The sequence below is a fragment of the Sceloporus occidentalis genome, unplaced genomic scaffold (assembly GCF_023333645.1).
Source record: "Sceloporus occidentalis isolate IW3139 unplaced genomic scaffold, rSceOcc1.0.p SCAF_3, whole genome shotgun sequence".
NCBI lineage: Eukaryota > Metazoa > Chordata > Lepidosauria > Squamata > Phrynosomatidae > Sceloporus > Sceloporus occidentalis.
The window spans coordinates 132,443,921-132,463,555 of NW_028316983.1; the positions used below are offsets into that span (position 1 = coordinate 132,443,921).

At 39.9% G+C, this 19,635-nt stretch overlaps 1 protein-coding gene across 3 annotated transcripts in view; it reads left to right on the forward strand.

Moving 5' to 3' along the window:
• Nucleotides 1-19,635, forward strand: part of CFAP61 (cilia and flagella associated protein 61) — a 115,486-nt gene that overhangs the window by 49,830 nt on the left and 46,021 nt on the right. For all 3 annotated transcript variants that reach the window (XM_089516355.1, XM_089516356.1, XM_089516357.1), the window contains one exon: nt 14,734-14,861. In XM_089516355.1, coding sequence (XP_089372481.1) covers nt 14,734-14,861 — 128 coding nt within the window. The remainder of the gene's footprint in view (nt 1-14,733; nt 14,862-19,635) is intronic.

The following is a 19,635-nucleotide window of genomic DNA, read 5'->3' on the forward strand; positions in this document are numbered from 1 at the left end:
CAAGTCCCAAGGCTTAGGAGTGCATCCTTAAAATGAAGAATTAATTTTAAAAATCATTCTATGAGATTATACATGAGGTCCTATGGAAATTAGCATGGTTTAATTTTATGATTTCAGTTTAACAAAGAACTAGAGGTGAGTTTTTCCAAGGAGCAACTGTTGCTCAAGATTCTGCTTGTCATGACTAATAAATTGTTAATGATCTGCATTGGGCATGCATGGTTAAAAACCTATTATTTATTCTATCATCTCTTGTCACATGTAGTTGATTATTTTATAGTACTTGCAGTCATCCACATGCATTTGTTCTGAGCTGATGGCTGATCATAAATTTCCTCACTGTAAATGTCAGTGGGTTTTGTGTGTTACTGTCATTACATCTTGTTTGGAAGCCTGAACATTACACAATTATGAGGAGGCAGCAGATGGCATCATTAACAAGAATGCACTGAATGTTTACCACTTATGTTCATGTGTGAAATTAAAAGTAAGGTGACCTATATTCCTTTTGAAAGCATGATGTCAGTAGTATGCAGGTGTTAATGTTTTTCCCCTGTAAACTGGAATATTAATTGTGGCCTGCAAAGTTTGTTCTTTCTTGTTTAACCTTTACATAAAATTAAACAGGGTACTACCCTACTGAGTATGAGAGCTGCTCGGAAAACAAAGATAAATATTGTTCCTTAAATATTACTATTTAGTATTAAATTCAAGAACTACTACAAACCTTAAACCTCCCCTTGTTGTTCAGTCTTACTGTGATTATTATTTTCAGCACAAAATCTATAAAGTCAATTCTGGTTCATGGAATATACCTTTCTGTTTGTACTGGTATTTGCATTGTGAGATACAAATATACAGAAGGGATACTGTTGATGCGGATCCTTATCTGGTCTTTGGTGTAATGTCTTAGAACGTTATGGCAAAACAGCTGCATTGTAGAATGTAAGGTATGGCGGCAATGTGGTGGAACTAGAACTTAGTCTTAGCAAACCAGACAGCCAGTTAGGCTGTTTGGTAGGCCTTAGCTGCAAGTGCTACTGAGAAGAGCAGCAATGTTTCCTAGGCTGGACTCTGAACAGAAGCTCTTCAAGCATGAAAGTTTATCAAATGGAAATACTTGACATTAAAAGGCAAAGTAAAGGGCTTGGTGCATCAAGGCATTTCATTCTGGTAATCTGGTTGCATATGTAAGAATATTGGCTAAAGCAAAGTGAAGTGGCTTTCAAACTAACATTTTGATACCACAGCACATTTTTTCACATTTTTTTGAAACCCAAAATGTCTGGGCTATAATTTAAGTTGAACCTTGTATGATCTTGCTTATTTATTTTTAGAATCATAGAGTTAGAAGAGACTTCCAGGGCCATCCAGTCCAAACCCCTGCCATGCAGGAATACACAGTCCAAGTGTCTCCAACAGATGGCCATCCAGTCTGTTTAAAAACTTCTAAAGAAGGAGACCCCACCACGCTCCAAGGGAGTGTGTTCCACTGTCAAATAGCTCTTATTGTCACGAGGTTCTCCCTAATGTTGAGGTGAAATCTCTTTTCCTGTAGTCTGCGTTCTCTGGAGCAGCAGCACACAAGCTTGTTCCATCCTCAATATGACAGCCCTTCAAATATTTAAACAAGGCTATCACATCACTCCTTTAGCCGTCTCTTCTCCAGGCTAAATGCACCCAGTTCCCTAAGTCTCTCCTCATAGGGCATGGTTTCCAGAACTTTCATCATTTTGGTTGCCCTCCTCTGGATACACTCTAGCTTAGCAACATCCTTTATGAATTGTGTGGCCAGAACTGGATGCAGCATTCCAGATGAGGTCTGACCAAAGGAGAATAGAGATGTACTATTACTTCCCTTGATCTAGACACTATACTTCTATTGATGCTGCCTACAATCACTTTGGAACTGAACAGATTAGCTGGAAAAGCTGGCTTCTGGGCAGCTTGGGAGTGGCATTTTGATGCCCCATGCCTCATAATCGCCAAGAAGCCATCCAGCCATTCAGACAGGTGGCTTGAAGCTGCTTCCAGGGAATGGCATTTTGATGCCACACACCCCGCCTCCCGGAGCAGCTTGAAGCCATCCTGGAGTTGCGGTGGGGCTGTCTAAGGTGGCTTTTAACCAGCCCAAATGGACAGGATCCTTCACACTCCTATTTGGACCAGCTCAATTGAGGCTGCAGCTTGTATTTGCTGTGGTGCTGTAGCAAGTGGCACTGGGGCAGGGCCTTTGGGGGTGGTCTGTTTCACCCCATTGGCTTTTTTAGCTGCTGCATCACACTTTTGACTCATGTTCACCTTGTGGTCTACTAGGATACCTAGATCCCTTTCACATGTACTGTTATCAAGCCAGATGTCACCCATCCAATATCTGTTCATTTCATTTTTTTCTCCCTAACGGTAGTATCTTTCATTTCCTGTTGAAATTCATTTTGTTAGTTTTGCCCAGCTTTCTAATCTAATAAAGTCATTTTGAATTCTGAATTGTGTCCTCTGCGGTATTAGCTACTCCTCCTAATTTGGTGTCATCTTCACATTTGATATTCAGGCCCTCTATTCCTTCATCCAAGTCATTGATAAAGATGTTGAATAGTACTGGACCTAGGACAGAACCTTGTTGCACATCACTGGTCACTTCTCTTCATGATGAAGGGAAGCCATTGGTAAGCACCATTTGGGTTTGACCAGTCAACCAATTGCAAATCTACCTAACAGTTGCATTGTGTAGTTCACATTTTAGAAGCTTGTTTGCCAGAATATTGTGAGGGAATTTATTGAAAGCCTTCCTGAAATCAAAGTATGTTCCATCCACAGCATTCCCTTCATCTATCAAACTGGTAATGTTGTGTGTGTGTGTGATTAGTCTGGTATGACTTCTTTTTGAGAAACTCATGTTGACATTTTGAGATTATGGCATTCCTTTCTAAATGCTTACAGACTCTCAGTTTAATGAGTTCTTCTACAATCTTTCCAGGTATTGATGTCAGGCTAACCAGGCAGCAATTGTTTGGGTACTCCTTTTTTATCTTTCTGAAGATGGGGACAATGTTTGCCCTCCTCCAATCTGCTGAGACCTCTGTTTTTCAGGAATTCTCATTATTGTCAGTGACTTTGACGTTACTTCTGCCAGTTCTTTTAATACCCTTGTATGTAGTTCATCTTGCCCTGGAGACTTGAATTAATTTAGATTAACCAGATATTCTGTCCTGCCTCTTTACTTATTCTGGGGAGGTTCCTAACCTCTCTAACAAGCCTGAAATCTTTCTGCACTTCAGCTTTTCTTACTTCCCCCCTACACATTCTAGCTTTACGTTTGAAATCCTCTTTGGTGATTTCCCCCCTTTTTTCCATTTTTTATAACATGGCCCATTTAAAACTTTGCTCAATTGAAAGTTGTTTAGTCATTCATCCTGGTTTCTTGAGACCCCTCCCATTTTTCCTCCTCATTGGAACTGTTTGAAACTGTGCCTTTAGCATCTTCCTTTTGAGAAACTCCCATTCATCCTAAACCCCCTTTAGTATTCCTGAGCACAGGATCACCCCCAGAATTTCCCTAAGTTTACTGAAATCAGCTTTCCTAAAGTCTGGAATGTGTGTCTATGCTTGACTTGCCCTTTCCACTGTATGACAAACTCCAGGAGATCATGATCACTCCCACCTAAGGATCCTGCTACTTCCACTGCATTAACCAGGTTACCCCTGTTGGTTAGGATCAGATCTAAAATAGTTGATCCCCTTGTTGACGCTTTCCCCTTTTGAACAATGAAATTGTCTTCCAGACCAGTGAAGAATTTGACTGAGTTTGACTTCCAGCAAATATCAGGATAGTTGAAGTCACCCAGCAGTACTACATTTCTCCTTTCTGAGTGTGTGGTCATCTGTTCTGGAAGGGCATAATCCAGTTCCTCAGTCTGACTTGGGGGTCTGTAAAAGACTCCTACAATAACATCCCTGTTGTTTGTGTGGTTTGGTTTTTATACTGGTCAAAGACCGAATAAATTTTATTACAATAACATCCCTGTTGTTGCTTTCCCCTTTAATTTTTATCCACATGCTGTCCACCTGTTTTCCAGGTTTTAAGTCCTCGATCTCTTCACAGATGACACGTCTCTGACATATAATGCTACTCTCTCTTCTTTCCTGTTTGGCCTATTTCTCTTGAAAAGGTTATACCCGTCTCTTACCACATTCCAATAATAAGACGCATCCCACCAGGTTTCAGTGATGCCTATGATATCGTATTTGGTTTGCTGTGCTTGAAGTTCAAGTTCATCTTGTTTATTTCCCATGCTCTGTGCATCGAAGACCATGAGCTGTCCCCCCCAGTTGACTATGTAAGATATTTCTCCTCCCACTGTTCGGTTCTCTCTATAACTAGTTTGCTATTATCTCCAGCCCTTGATGAACTTATCCCTCTAGAATACTATCTCCCTCCCCCACCTAACTGTTTAAAGCTGTCCTGATTAAATGTTTGAGGCTGTTGACAAAAATGTTCCTGCCAACTGGTGTGAGGTGCAACCCTTCCCTTGCCAGAAGCCTCCCCCCCGCCCACAACTGCAGGCCATGGTCTAAGAACCCAAATTGTTCAAAGTTGCCCCATCTGTGGAGTCAGTTGTTCCCCTCTGCTGTTTTCTTCTCCCCTCTTGGAACATGCTGTTCAACTGGGAGAACAGATGAGATGACAACCTGTGCATCCAGCACTTTCAGCTTCCTACCAAGAGTCTCATAATCCCTTATGATAGTCTGAAGGCTTTGCCTTGAAGGATCATTGGTTCCCTCATGGACCAAAAGAAAGGGTTAACAGTCAGTACGTTTAAAAAGTCTTGTCAGCCTTACTGTCACATGAATTTTTGCCCCAGGGAGACAACACCCCTCCCCTTTATATGCCACCTTTCTCCCAAAGTGGGATCCAAGGCAGCTGTGATGTTATACCCAAAATACATACTTTTACAAGTTTTCTGCATTAAAATATCAGATACATGCTGAAAAATAGCAACACTTACATATTTTTAGAAGTAAAGGAAAATCCTTTTAAAGCATTGCCTTGGTTTCAGCTATTATAAGCACATAATACCATTATCAACTTTTAACACAGAAAGAACAGTCTGAACTATTTTCACAATGAATCAGGAAGTATTAACAAGAACACTGTAACAGTGCATGAAAGGGCAAGTGAAACTGATGTCTTCCTTCCATAGCAGCAGTAACGTAAGGAGGAACAATAGTGACTACAGAATAATTCTGAATCTAGCCACCACATTAATTTATGCTGTAGGGCTTTCGCACACATTTTAAGAAACTTCATAACATTGTCTGCATAGCAAGTTGGTTGTCACTATTAGTACTGGGTGATCATCAAAGTGCAGTTGGCCCTCCGTTTTCACAGGGGATCTGTTCTGGACACCATTGGCTTTGCTGCTGTGATAGAAAAAGGAGGTCTGAAGAAGCAAGAATGCTTGGGAAGGCAGAGGGCAAATACAAAGAGGGATAAAGGAGGTCTAGTAAATGCAATAGAGCAAGGTGGGAAGAAACAGAGGACCTAAAAGAGGAAGTCAAGGAATCAGGAACAGAAGGAACAGACAAATGAAAATGCAAGAGTCCTTTTTGAAGAGAAAATAAAAAAAATTAAAAAAATGGAAGGGAGGCATGAAATGAACAACAGGATTTGGCCAACTCATACAGGGTCAGTAGTGCAATGGCTGCCGAAGAGCTAGTACAGCAAAGTATCAAATAAAGTGTTTTATGTTGGATAGTCGGAGGCTTAATATATCTGTCTGAAGTATGTATAAAGCGATATGATGCTGCTCTTCAGTTGGACAAACCAGAGGAGACTATGAAGTGACTCAGTTGTGCGGTTTCCATGACTTCAGCATAGCTTTCTTGTCAGCAGACTGACCTCCTGCAGCCATCTTGAAGCCAGCTGGCCTGAAACAATGCAGACTTGGAAAGGCTTGCTGCCATATTTTGTCACCTAGTGGGCTACATCTTCTGTTAATTTATTGGTCGTGCCAAAAAGATTAATACTGTTTTGGAGATGTCATGCGCTTTGGAGATGTCATGCACCAGTATATTCAGTGGTCCATTTTGCACCCCAGTGACTTTCAGTTGAGCAATTATGGCAGCCATCATATTACAGTATCTCTGATACGCGCCTGGCACTTGGCTATACCAAAAACCAAAAAACAAAACCCCTGCCGATTTGAAGTTCCCCCTCCACATTTGCACCTTTGTCGTTTAGGTATTCCACTTACTTATTTCTTTGCTTACCTACTGTTTTTAAGGTAGAATAGCTCAGGTGCCCTGCTCTTTTAGGCAAGCGGATAGATAAAGACACAAACATCTTATCTGCTGATAGATTTGTGATGGTGGAATGTGTCTCTACTTGCACAGTATAGGGAACCTCTTTCCCTGACCTATAGTACCTATTGCAACCCTCTGTCATGTCCTGCCTTGTTTCAGAGGGTCCTCCAACCCTCAGAAACAACTTTGGAGAGCTTGGAACCTGTAGATGGGGAGTGTAGAGGATAGGAAAAATTAGATGCCTCACTTACAAATAGTACCACTGAATATAATCCTACAGAAATAGAATTAGGTGGTGATGTGTGTGGCAGTTCCACACTGAATTATTTACCAAAAGTTCAGGTTTTTATGTACATAATGTAATAGGTTGTTACTGTTATTAAAATAGGAATTAAATAGCAACAACTAAAGAAACAAATGGACAGCCAGTGATTAATATGGCAGAACTACATTGATTTTTTAAATGAAAATATAGAATGTAAATGAAATGTCACATATTTTGATAGCAGTGTGTTCACATTAAACATACAGATATGGCTTCATAAGTGCATGACCAGAAGTTTTCAGGATTAAATGTCTTAAACTAAGAAGAAATAAATATTTGAAAATAAAGGTTTGAAAGAAAACTGGATGAGGTGAAACTCAGATTTGGCTCAGGTGATTCAGTCTATCTATAACGGAAATCCTTCCCCTCTTAATGTTTCTACACCTTGGAACACAAGCTTTTTTTTTCTTGTCAGGCTGTATGTTATGCCTGCTATGGGAATACTAGCGAAAACTCACTCTCATTGCCATAATGCCTAAAAACAAAGTGTCTCTCCTGAGAGTCCCTGCCCTCCCTCACCCATTGGTTGCCACTAGTGGTGGCATGTATTGCATGAGAACTCCTAGACCTTATGGCAGAGAGGGGAGTGCTCTCCACAGGGATGCCATTTTCAGTTGTTTCTGCATGGTGGGCATAATGCTAGCACAGTCTCTTTACACTTCATCCTCTTCGTTTTCATTGAACAATTGCTTGCACAGGTCACAATCCTCCTGTGCAAGCCCTGTTGAGATGTACTGCTGTGCTTTTGTGCTACTCCCCTTAATTTCAATAAGGTCTTTACAGGAGCAAGCCTCACTCTCAGACTGGGCCTTCTTCGAGCATAGGAAACAAAGGGTTTGGTTTGATTTTGTTGCTTTTGATAGTTACTTTTTGAGCATTTTCTTCAGCAAAGGCAGTCTAAAAGCTAACACGAACTTGACGTATATTAAAAATGGAACATAAATTATTGTTAGGCATGCCAGAGAAAGGAACAAATGTAACGCTGGAGATAATGAGGTGTAACGATATGTGAGGTACATTGTGCTGTATATCCATGACTTTGTATCTTCCCTTAAATACCATGTTGTAAGCATTTTAAGGAGAGGTTAAGCAAATTATTGCTTTAAGTAGGAGGGATCAATGGGCCACATGTAAAAGCAATGCTTTGCTTTTCATACCAGATGTGTCCCCATTGTCAGCAACTGCTGGAGAAGTAACAGGGCGGCACTCTGCCCTCCCAGGTGGAAGCAATGTGACAGGTGGCCACAGTAGGAATGGCTCAGCTCAGTCCCTGTAATCAAAGATAATAAATCTTGCTCTGCTGCATGTTAGTTAATGATTCATGTTTTATGCAATAATGGCAGAAAATAAACAATACGTGGTTTATTGTTGACCAGCCAGTTGTGATGTCTGACATATTTAGGGAACATATGTAGACATTTGTCCTGATTATTTTCTAAAATAAAATAAAGCAGCACTGTAGCTGGTGCCATATTTCTTTTTTTAAAAAAAAACACATTCCCTGGGGCTTTTTATTGTACTATAGGAAAAGTAATTTCTGGAGCATGAGAGCTTTTGGTGTTGGAGCTATTGTATGGTGAATAAAAAGGATTAGACCCTGCTTGTCTGATGCCTTTGTGTCATTTTATATAGGACATAGTTGGTGCATTTGGTAAACTTGGTAACTCTTTTCCATGGAATTGTAAAGTGTTGCAGCAAATACATAGACATTTCCAGTTCTAGGTACCAGTCCAAAAGCGCTGATCAGGGCTCTTAGGGCAGGTAGAAGGTTTCAGGACAAGAAGAAAAAAAAGACAACTTTTCCATATTCCTAATTTGGGGTGGCTGTAGATAATAAAAAGGGGAAACAACCAATTTCCTACTCCTGAATCCTCTCTGAATAGTATAGGGAGAGGAGATCTGACCCTTAGTTTGTTGTGTGAAAGCTTCACATCTATTCGTCTTCAGAGAAACAATAGCACTGCAGCTTAAAATTCAATTATAAGTAGTTAAAAAAATCTAAAATTAGTTCTCCTTGTGTGTATATACATACATGTGTTTTCTTAATAGAACATGTCATTTAGCAGACACCCCATTCACCCCTTCTCATTAAACATGTGTAGGATTACTCTGGTAGTTTCAGTAGCACAACCTCCTTGTGGAAAATGCAGCATTTTTTTTTCTTTAGCTTGCCTGAAAAAAACTAAGGAAGTACAGTGGGCCCTTGGTATCCACTGAACTTTGATTCTAGGACCTACAATGAATGTCAAGATCTGTGGATACTCAAGTCTCTTTACAATAGTATAGTAAAATGGTGTTCCTGTATGAAATGGCAAAATCATGGTTTGCTTTTTGGAATTTTTGTTATTGCTGCTGAATATTTTCTAGCCACGTTGAATCCATGGCTGCAGAATCTGTGTATACAGAGGGCCAACTATATAGCTCCTAACCAACCATCTCCTATCATTCTGTTTCATGTCTTCACAGAAGTATTCTTTGGATATATTAATAGCCATGTGTCAGCTTCCATTTAATGACGGAGATTTTTTTTCCAGAATCGCAATCCATATTCAGTTAGAACTGTGAAGTATTATTTTTCTTTATGGCATGTGCATGCATGTGTATACATGTGTATACACACACACACAACTTTTTAAGAAAAAATATGGGGGTAATGGGGAGCCTAAATCAATATTTACTCACCCTTACCATAAAATAATTGGACATTTAAGCAGAATCACTATAAAATATATTAGGCTGTTCAATAACAACTTGCCATCATTAGCAGACCCACTGCTAAAACTGAACTCTGCATTTTAAAATCCCCCTCTCACCAGGAGGCCTCTCCTATTGCACACAACTGGGCTGGGTTTTGCTCCTCTGGGGCTGTCTATTGCCTGGCAGCTAAGTATTGAACTGCACATCATCCAGAATTGCCAGCTTCTAAACCAACTTTGTTCCAAAACACACTACAGAAACCAGTCAGACTCCAGACAGAAAGTGAGGTGAATCAGGGAACACTCATTTTTGCAAAAATACCATGTTTTCATATCCAGTTCATTCACGAATTTGCTCTCTTCACGTAATAGCAGCCATCTGAAAACCATGTCTCAGGCCCAGTACATACTGGCCCCGAAGGACGCCTTCGTCACGTGCGAGGGGTGCCCTGCCCACACGCCCCTCTCCTCTCGCACGTGACGAGGGCGTCCTTGCTGTGTGGTGCTGAATAGATGGCGCGTGCAGCGATGACATCACTGCTGTGTGGCATCCAAATGGAGCCGCGCAGCAGTGACATTCTCACGTTGCCGCAAGCTATTTGCGACGGCACAAAAAGGAGCTGCTTTTTAGCGGCCCTTTTTTTCACATAACAGTGACACGCAAATTGGTTGCTCCGGCACTGCTACGCAGCAACAAGAGGCAGCTCCCGACCACCTCTTCCTGGCACTTTGTACAGTGCCTCAGATTCTCCCAGATTTCCCATACTTCCTTGCTGTGCCAAGGAGAGGCGCCTGGTCTCATCTGCCTGCAGGGAACAGCTGGTGAGAGAAGGCTGAGGGAGAGGACATTTTGGAATTCCTCCTGTACAGGAGGGAGAAATGGAGGATATGTCCTGGAAAAGGAGGGCATCTGGAAGTTTCAGCCTTTGCTGAAATTAGGCAGCTTTATGGACCAGCCCCATCCTCTTTCTCTCTGGTGTGTGTGTTTGTGTGTGGTTTTTAAAGGAGTTTGCAAAGGGAGACCTCAGCCTCCCTTCCCCTGAAACAGCTTCTGGGGCAAAGAGTATTTTCCTCTCTGGTTTCCCTTCTCTCTCTGGAGCATGTCTGTGTATGCACTTGTAGAAATGACAGTTCGGAACATGCACAAAAAAGTTATTTCCAAGCTAGCAAGGGAATTTGTCTGCATCCGCCTGAAACCCAAATTCGCTTTCGACCTACTTTCTTGCCTAAGTAATGTGCTTTTAACCCCTTGTTGTGATCTATGTGTGATAAGCATTAGCGAATTTGCTTGCTTTTCTGGGATGCCAACACTTTAACCATTTTCAGGATGGAAGCACATAGGTCGCCATGTGAAAAAGTCCCTGGTCTTCTTATTATTTCTTGACTGCAATCTCCATTCTAGTCAATGTTTGATCCTAGATATGGAAATTCTTTAACTATTTCAATGTTCTCCTTGTCTAAATTGAATTTGTGTATTTCTTCTGTGGTCATTATTTTTGTTTTCTTTATATTCGGCATCAGGCCTGCCTTTGTACTTTCATCTTTGACCTTCCTTATTAACTGTTCCAATTCCTGAATGTCTCCTGCTATTATTATGGTGTCATCCACATATCTTAGATTGTTAATGTCACTTCTTCCTATCTTAACTCCTCCTTTTTCTGATTCTAATTCTGGTTTTCTTATGATGTTTTCAGCATATAAATTAAAAACGTAGGGTGATAGGATGCAGCCTTGCCCAACCCTTTTGCCTATTGGGAACCACTCTGTTTCCCCAAATTCTGCTCTGACTGTGAGCTCTTGTCCTTGGTATAGATCCTTTATCAGGACTATCAGATGTAGTGGCACCCCCATGTCTGTGAGTGCATTCCATAGCTTTTCATTATCAAATGCTTGGCTGTACTCTATGAAACACATGCTGATTCTTTTTTTTGGAATCCTTTGGTGTGTTCCATTAGCCATCACATATTTGCAATGTGGTCCCTAGTGCCCCCTCCTTTTCTGACTCTTGTTTGCACCTCTGGAATTTCTCTCTCCATGTATGGTTAGAGTCTGTGCTGCAGAATTTTGAGCATTATTTTGCTTGCATGTGAGATTAGTGCTATTGTCCTATAGTTGCTGAAGCCTATTGTATCTTCTTTCTTGTGGATTGGTATGTATATCGGGCATTTCCAGTCTGTTGGCCACCTCTTTGTTTTCCATATTTGTTGACATATTTTAGTTAGCACTACAGTTGCATCTGTCTGTGGTCATTGTAGCAGTTCAATTGGGATATCATCTGTTCCCGGTGATTTATTTTTTCCCATTTGCTTTATTGCAGATTCCACTTCACTTCTTAGAATTTGGGGTTCATCTTCTTATGGCTCCTCATTCCAAATCTCATTCATTCCCTCATCTCTTTTGTATAACTTTTCTGTGTATTGCCTCCAACATCTTTTTATTTCTTCTTGTTCTTGTATTACGTGCTGTTTTTCTCCATAGAGCATCCCCGCCCTTGGTTTGAACTTGGCTTTAATTTCTTGGATTTTTTTTTATAGAGGTCTCTTGTTTTCCCCTTTTTAATGTTGTCTTCTATTTTCTACATTTGTCATTGTATTAATTCTCCTTATCCCTGCACGTCAGATGTTGCACAGTTGTGTTCACACTTCTAGTTTTGTTCCTGTCTCCCTTTGCATCTGTTTTTCTTCTTTCTTTTATTGCATGAAGTGTTTTATCTGTCACCCATTATTTCTTTTCTTTCTTTTGGCCACTGTTAGTGTTTTCTTGTTAGTGTTTTCAGTGCAGTTAACGTGGGAGAATTTCCCAGTAGATGTGTATTAAGTTTTATCTCTTCTTTAGCCTGGAACTCTTGTCAGATAAGAATGGTAGTATTGAAATATGATTCTGTCGAACAATTTTAGCATGTTTTATGGTAGTATTTGAACATATTTTTTCTAACTGTAATTTGCGTATCCATGTCCAGCTAAATATATATGTTAATTTGCTTTTCACTGGGCTTAGACAAAGACTTCTCTACCAGACATGTGTTTGTCTTCTTATCTAAATTAGGATGTACTTGTCACCCACCAATGTCTTTTTTAAAGTTTTTAGCCACTGCCATTAAGACCTGTATTTGTGACCGCATTGCCATGTTGGCACATTTTCCATTACTGTTACATTTTACGTCCCCCCATCCCACCCACCCTTCTTGTATATGAATGTTTGCTTACTGAGGCTGCACTCCATACAAATAAGAAAAAAGGTGGTAGACCATGAAAGCTTATGCTGAAATAAATGAGTTAGTCTTGAAGGTGCAAAAATACTCCTTTCTTTATTTATATGAAGTGTAATAGAGATATGACTAGGTAGACAGTAATTGAAAAATGTTGGGAAACATTTTCTGGAATATTTGTAGGGATGCCACTTAATTCAGTGCAATTTTAACTGGCATTGGCCACTGGATGTCATGGTTGCACTGCAAAATATGATCAAAGGAAGATTATAAATCTATAGGTTGGAAAAAGGAAGAATTCATAAGCAATGTACCCATGTTATTTGTCCATATTTCTGTCTGCAGGAATGCACTTCGTCTGCTTAGATTCTGTTGTGCAAGAACACTTTAGAGAAGTCTGTGAAGTGATTCAGAAGCTAAATCTTGTTCACAGAACCTGCTTTCTGTTCTTCTACAAGTGTTGGGCATCTCTATATACTAGCACTATTGTGACCAGTAGTAATGCTGCCAGTATTTCTCACTGCAAAATATGGCAATCACACATGCTTGCACATGTATCTGAAAAAATATTTTGATATATGTACACCATGTGATATTTACACTTTACAGAATTGCTATAGAAGATGGTATAATATTGGTATTTCCCTCAGCAGTGGTAGAACATTCTCTTACAGTGTTATCCTCTACATACCTAGAATATAAATGTAATAGCACAAAAACACCTGTCTTACATCCAGCCAGTCATGACTTCAACTAAAATGTGACGATATTGAGGATAAGGTTGTATCAAAGAAGAAAGTGGTATTTCAAATCTGGTTCTCCATCATTTCAACTTTAAATCCTTGAGCTAAGTAGGTAGGTACTAGATAGATAGATAGATAGATAGATAGATAGATAGATAGATAGATGATAGATAGGTACTGATGTGCTGAAATGAACTATAAACCAGTGAAGATAAAACAAGATGGAAATTACATACTCTGAAAGTAAAATCCTGATATCACACTATACTGCTCCATTTTTGGACCATCTAAGTTGTCAAAAAAAATTTAAAGGCAATTCCTTGTCAAATGTGTAAGTAAACTAATATGGATGTGATCATTAAGAGGTTCAGCTGGCATAGTCATCCAAGCTAGGTGAAAGTATTCCTACCAAAAGTACCACATGGTAACTAGGTCTAGAAATAATCCCAAAGTGTAGTCTAAGGACCATTTCACTCTATATGGTTATAGCATTGTGATTCCACTTTAACTGCCATGGTTGCATCTTGTGGAATTCTGGGATTTGTACTTTTGATGAGACACAAGAGCTCTTTTGCTGAGAATTCTACATATCCTTTCCTCACCTACAGATTCCAGGATTTCATAGGAATCCTTGGCATAGAAAGCCATGGCAGTTAAAATGGAATCATAGTGCTATAATTATGACCCGTGAAAGGACCAGTTTCATGGGAACTGAAACCTCATTTGAAACAGGAAGTGCTGCTATTCCCATTTTAGCCTTCCTGAATAACAGCATCTCTGTATTAAGAGTAAACTTTGATTTATTAGTCAAAGTTCTTAATCTTTTTTTTTTTTCTTTTTAAATTCTGTTTACATTATTTTGGGGTGTGTATGCATGTGCCTTCAAGTCACCTGTTGACTTCTGATGACCCTATTAATTTCACTGGGTTTTCTTAGACAAGGAATACTCAGAAGTGGATTTGCCAGTTCCTTCCTCTTAAATATAGCCTACATCACCAGGGAGTCGTTGGCAGTCTCCCACCCGATGACTAACCAGGACTCACCTTGCTTTGCTTCCAAGATCAGAAGGGATTTGGTTGCCTTTAGTTACCAACTAATTACTGTTGGTATATTGATGACACTGAAGAGAGCCAAGTTTTATTGGTGTATTGATGATGGAGAGATTCGAACCCTGGTCTCCTAGACTCCTAGTACAACACTCAAACCACTATACCACATTGGTTCCCAGTAGATTACATGTGAGGAAATGATGTCTTCAACAGCAAAAGGGATTGTGCTCTCCCTCCCCCCCCCCCCCCATAAATAGTAGAATATGCTCAATTTCTTCATGAGTTGATGTTTTATGTGTGATTGAGAGCATTTCAATGTCTGTGTGTACTTCTGTAAAGCTGTTAGAAAGCTGTTGAAGGATTTTCAACATTTTGATGGCTGCCTTTTTGTTTTTTATTCCTTTTACAGTTAAAGTATGCTTTGAACCACTTTAATCGGAAGTTGTCCTTAGAGCCAAAGGTGTCTGTGAATGCTAGAATTGTAGTTGTTGGTGCATCAAATGTTGCCATCTCCTTCTTGGAAACACTGATTTTTTGGTATGTTTTTCTCTTTTGTATCATTCATTTTAATTGGGGGAATTTATTATTCTTTAAGTCTGCTGTACTTTATTCCATACCTGTATTAACTTGTAGATGCTTCCCTGACCAAAAGCTCCATGGGCATACTGGTGCTGGTACAAAAATCCTGACCTCTACCAGTTTACTCCAATGTTGGGGCAACTCGGGTTGACTCCACTCTATGGCGGGGTACATACCGCCACTTTGCGCCGCTCTGCCGCCGCCGCCAGTAGGTCCGCGGGGGAGCCGGAGCCTTCACACGGCCCGACTCCCGCGCGGACCGAAAAAGAAGCTCCAAAATGGAGCTTCTTTTTTCGTCGCGTTTGCGACGTAGCGAGGCGCCAGGGGCGCGCTCGCTACGTCACAAGCGGCGCGACACGTCTGGACGCTGTGCGTCCAGTACGTAAAGATGGCGGCGCCCATGTGGAAGGGGCGCCGCCATCTTGTACGTATTCTATACGTACTAGGGTTAGGGGGGTGCGGAAGCACCGCCCCTTCCTAACCCTAGTACGTATAGAAGACGTACTAAATGGCGGTATGTATCCCGCCTATGTGAAGCTAATATGCTTCAAGTACACTTCTATCCTCTACAAAAAGTACCAGCAGGGTGGACAACATATCCCTTCTTGCAGAACCATCTGCTAGGAGGGCCACCTGAAAGGTAGCCTCAGGCATTGATCAAAGAGTAGAGAAGACCTGCTTTTCCTTGCCTTGTATAGGTGGTTCTCTTTGTCTGAAGTGAATGGAAAGGAAATTTTGCTAGAGTTACCAGGTGTAGCAGTGGTGCTGCACTTTACCAGTCACTCTGTCAGCGAATCTGTAATGTTCACATGTCTTATTATTATCATTTATTAATGAGTTTTAAGGACATAAAAATCCAGAGTTGTTCAGAATAAACACAAACAAATAGAAATAATACCTCTGTGTCTCACCTAGCTGTGTTGTTCTGTGTTGAGAACTGTGTGGTTCTGTGATGAGAACCACTGAGCTAGAAAACTAAAAACTGTTAGGAGGTTTTAGCTTGCCCTTTCTAGCCAAAATAACTGGAATGGGAAGATAGGCCTGGCCTAAATACTTCTTTGCTCTGGTACTCTTGAGTTGTTTTTGCTTTATTAGTATTCTATCAATGACATTCTCATTGACCATTCAATTTTTTTATATTTTCAGTAATGTTTGAATATTGAATCTGTCTAATCAGTGTATCAACATGATACTTCCAAAATACAATAAAAGTTTTTCCACTTAAAATAAAAATCAGTTTTGTTTATGACATTCTTACCATGTATCATGTCTATTAGTTTATCCGCATGTTCATTTTTAAAAACCTAACAACCATTGTCTATTAGTAGGAGTTGTCAAATTGCAAAACGTTATGAAATATATAATCAGTTTTTGCACCTTCATTTGAAACATCTGGAATATAATTCAGAGTTACAGTTACAACATTACGATATAAATAAATGCCCATTAATTGATATACAGCCAGCCCTCCATATCCACAGATTTTTTATCCATAGATTCAGGCATCCATGGTTTGAAAATATCTTTAAAATATATACATTTCAGAAAGCAGACCTAGATTTTGCCATTTTATACAAGGCACACCATCTTACTGTGATATTGTACCACAGATTTTGTTATCCACGAGGGGTCCTGGAACCAAATCCCTGTAAATACCAAGGACCCACTGTACAATCTAAGACACTGTCCTAAGTAATTTTAAGGTAGTTAATTTTAAGGTAGATACATGATAGATAGTATCATATAATTTGTTACAGTTCCATTACCTACACCTACTAGTTCTAAAAGTCATGATCATTTTTATTGTGCCAAGAAATGGCCCCAGACTTACCTGGAATACATGCAATACATGGTGGAGAGGGGGAGCAGAGACTCAGCACCATTTTCTCCCACTACTAACGTCTTTTTCCAGCAGCCCTGCACAGTTTGCACATGGGAATGAACAGCCAGTCAGTCTTGGCACAGAAGTAGGACTTGCTGGAGAGGGCAAAATTTTCACTCAGGGCTGCCAGTGAGGTGCATAGTAGCTTCCTGTGTGGCCGAGTCTCAGTCTCGCTTTGAACCTCATCTCACCCTCCCTCCCTTTGTGGCTAAATGCTACAGTTTATTTATACTTGTCCCAACTTTGGGAGACAGTTTGTCATGGGACTGGATAGAGTTTGAGAGCAAATGCAGTCTCCATGTTTGTCTTGCTGGTGGGGGGAGGGCTTAAGGGGCCTTGGGGTGAGGGTGATGTGGGCCACACCTAGCTCAGGGGTGTGAGACCCAGCCTCACACCCAGATGGGGAGGGGGATCCACACAGAGGCTTTCACCCATGTGACATCCCATTTCCATCACTTTAGCGACACCCAACATGAGGGCTGGGTTCAGTTAACTGATGACAGGCAGGTTGGCCAATATGTGGATTTGATCCTATACAGGCCAAGCCTTCTATAGCTGTAATCAAATAAAAGTTGTGGCCTTTCTTATATCCCAAACCCATGTGTGAAGATGAGACCCATCCACCCAACTACTTCTCTTGGATGGCAGCACAATGGGTCTTTTTTTATCCCACTATTGCCACCAATTTGTGACAGTGGCAACATGGCACTGCCAAAATCTCTCAAGAATCCATAGATATGGAGGGCTGACTGTACTGCCATTTCTAATGTCAGACTAATGTACATTTACTCTCTTGTATAGGGACTGTCTGGTTTGTCCGTTGTAGATTATAGAGGGGCATTGCTGGAATAGCATAGTATATATCAAACTGGAGGAAAAACAATTAAATGAACTTCTCATGTTGTGGATGATTATTATTAACCCTATAATATTGCTCCCAGCATAGATGGTGGGGACGGAGTTGGCATCTAGGTTTGCGGCAAGTTCTTGTCCCTGTATTACCTGTAAGTGAATAGTTCTTTAAGATTTGGATGCTGTTTGCAGGCTGATAAAGGCCTGCCGCCCTGTGCTTCTGAGATGATTTTGTTATTCATCAGAATTTCTTGTCGCTCATTGATTATGTATTTGAGTGGTCTCAGCTGGCGACCACTACTAGGTAACTACTAGAGGTATTCTGTCATTTTGTAGTTTTGATCTGTCTTGTAGTGGATAGTTCCTGGGTATTAATCTTGTCCTGTTGGGTTTTTTCTTCACTTCTTTGGGTGGACATTGTAGTTTGAGAAATGTTGTTTGTAAATCCAAGAGTTTTTATATTTCCTATGGGTCTGAGCAGATGCAGTTGTACCGGAAGGCTTGTAAAAAATAGATTTGGTAGTGTCCCATCGGTGGAAACTGGAGGCATGTAAGTGTGTGTAGTGATCAGTGGATTTTTGATAGAACATGGTGCTTAGAAGTCCATTTAAAAAAAGCTTGTTTATTAGAAGAGAAATATGAGAGACATTGGGTCTAATATGGTGTGGGAAGTCAATAATACATCTAAAAGATTCTCAATACGATGTTGTGGTTTTCTCCATTTTCTAAGTCTGCTCAGCTCAAATGAAGGAAAGTGTGGGGGGGGAAGTTATGGCATTGGCATTCATACTCTGTGAAGCCACACTATTTTTTGTAAAGAGGTATCCTTTTTGATTTAGAGGCAATGTGCTTTGACAGAGTAGTTTCTATACATGTGGCTGGAATGTACCAAACTCTTGGAGGTTTCATGTGAAATACCTGATGCCTTGAGTTACATGATAGCTTAACAAATAGAAGTGGGCAAATGGACCATTTGTACCTTTACTGCTTTGCCTGTTTGTGAGTGACAATTAAAATGTACACAATTAATTGTAACTCCTGTTAACGGGGTCATACTGGGGAATAGAAGAATGCTAGTTAACTTGGGAAGGCTTAAAATGGATATAGACCAAGATCTTACCAGAAATACTTACTTGTAAACCTGAAGTAAGAAGAAGCAATGAAAAACAAGAATAATTTATGCTATTTTTGGTACTCGTTTTTTTGGTCTTGCTAAAAATAATGTGCAATGTTAAAACTTATCAGTTCATCAACTGAAGTTGTAAAGAGATTCTTTGTAGTATTATGAGTGAGGTTAGTTTTGGGAATTGAGAGCCTGATATCATTGTATCCTTGCATACTAAATGCTTCTTTAACTTTTATTTTGTTATTTTGATTGGCATTTATTGTATATCACTGCTTTGTCATTTTCAACTGTTTTGAATAAATGTATTTATTGTACATGAGTGAGCCCCTAAATGTGAATGAACAATCGCCCACATTAGTAATTTAGAAGCGGAGGGGGTTTAAGGATTTAAAGTTTACCCCCTTTTTGTATCTAACACTCTCCCTGATTATTCAGCTTTTTAAAAAGATCATTTTTAAGCTAGAGCCTGTTGTCAAATATAGCTTTCCATGTGTGTAGATTTTCCTATGTATTTTTTGCTAAAGGTCAACATAAAGCTACTAAAAACACCAAATAGTATTATAATACCAAATAAGAGCTGTACAATTATGAATAAAATCAAGGAGGAAATCTGCTTTTGAAATATGTCAGAAGAAAAAGCTAAGCTTTGTGTATCCTTGGCACATTTGTTATGTAAGCTTTACAGTACTATTCATGAAGGTCAGGAGTTAAGGGTGTTTTTGCATGGTTGTATGGTTTATGTTTTGTTTAATGTTTTACAACTATTTTACTATATAAATATATATTCCTGAATATACCTATGACTTTATATATCAGGGTCATAGGTGTATTTAGTACTATGTATTCCATTGGTTTTGCTTACTTTATTGACA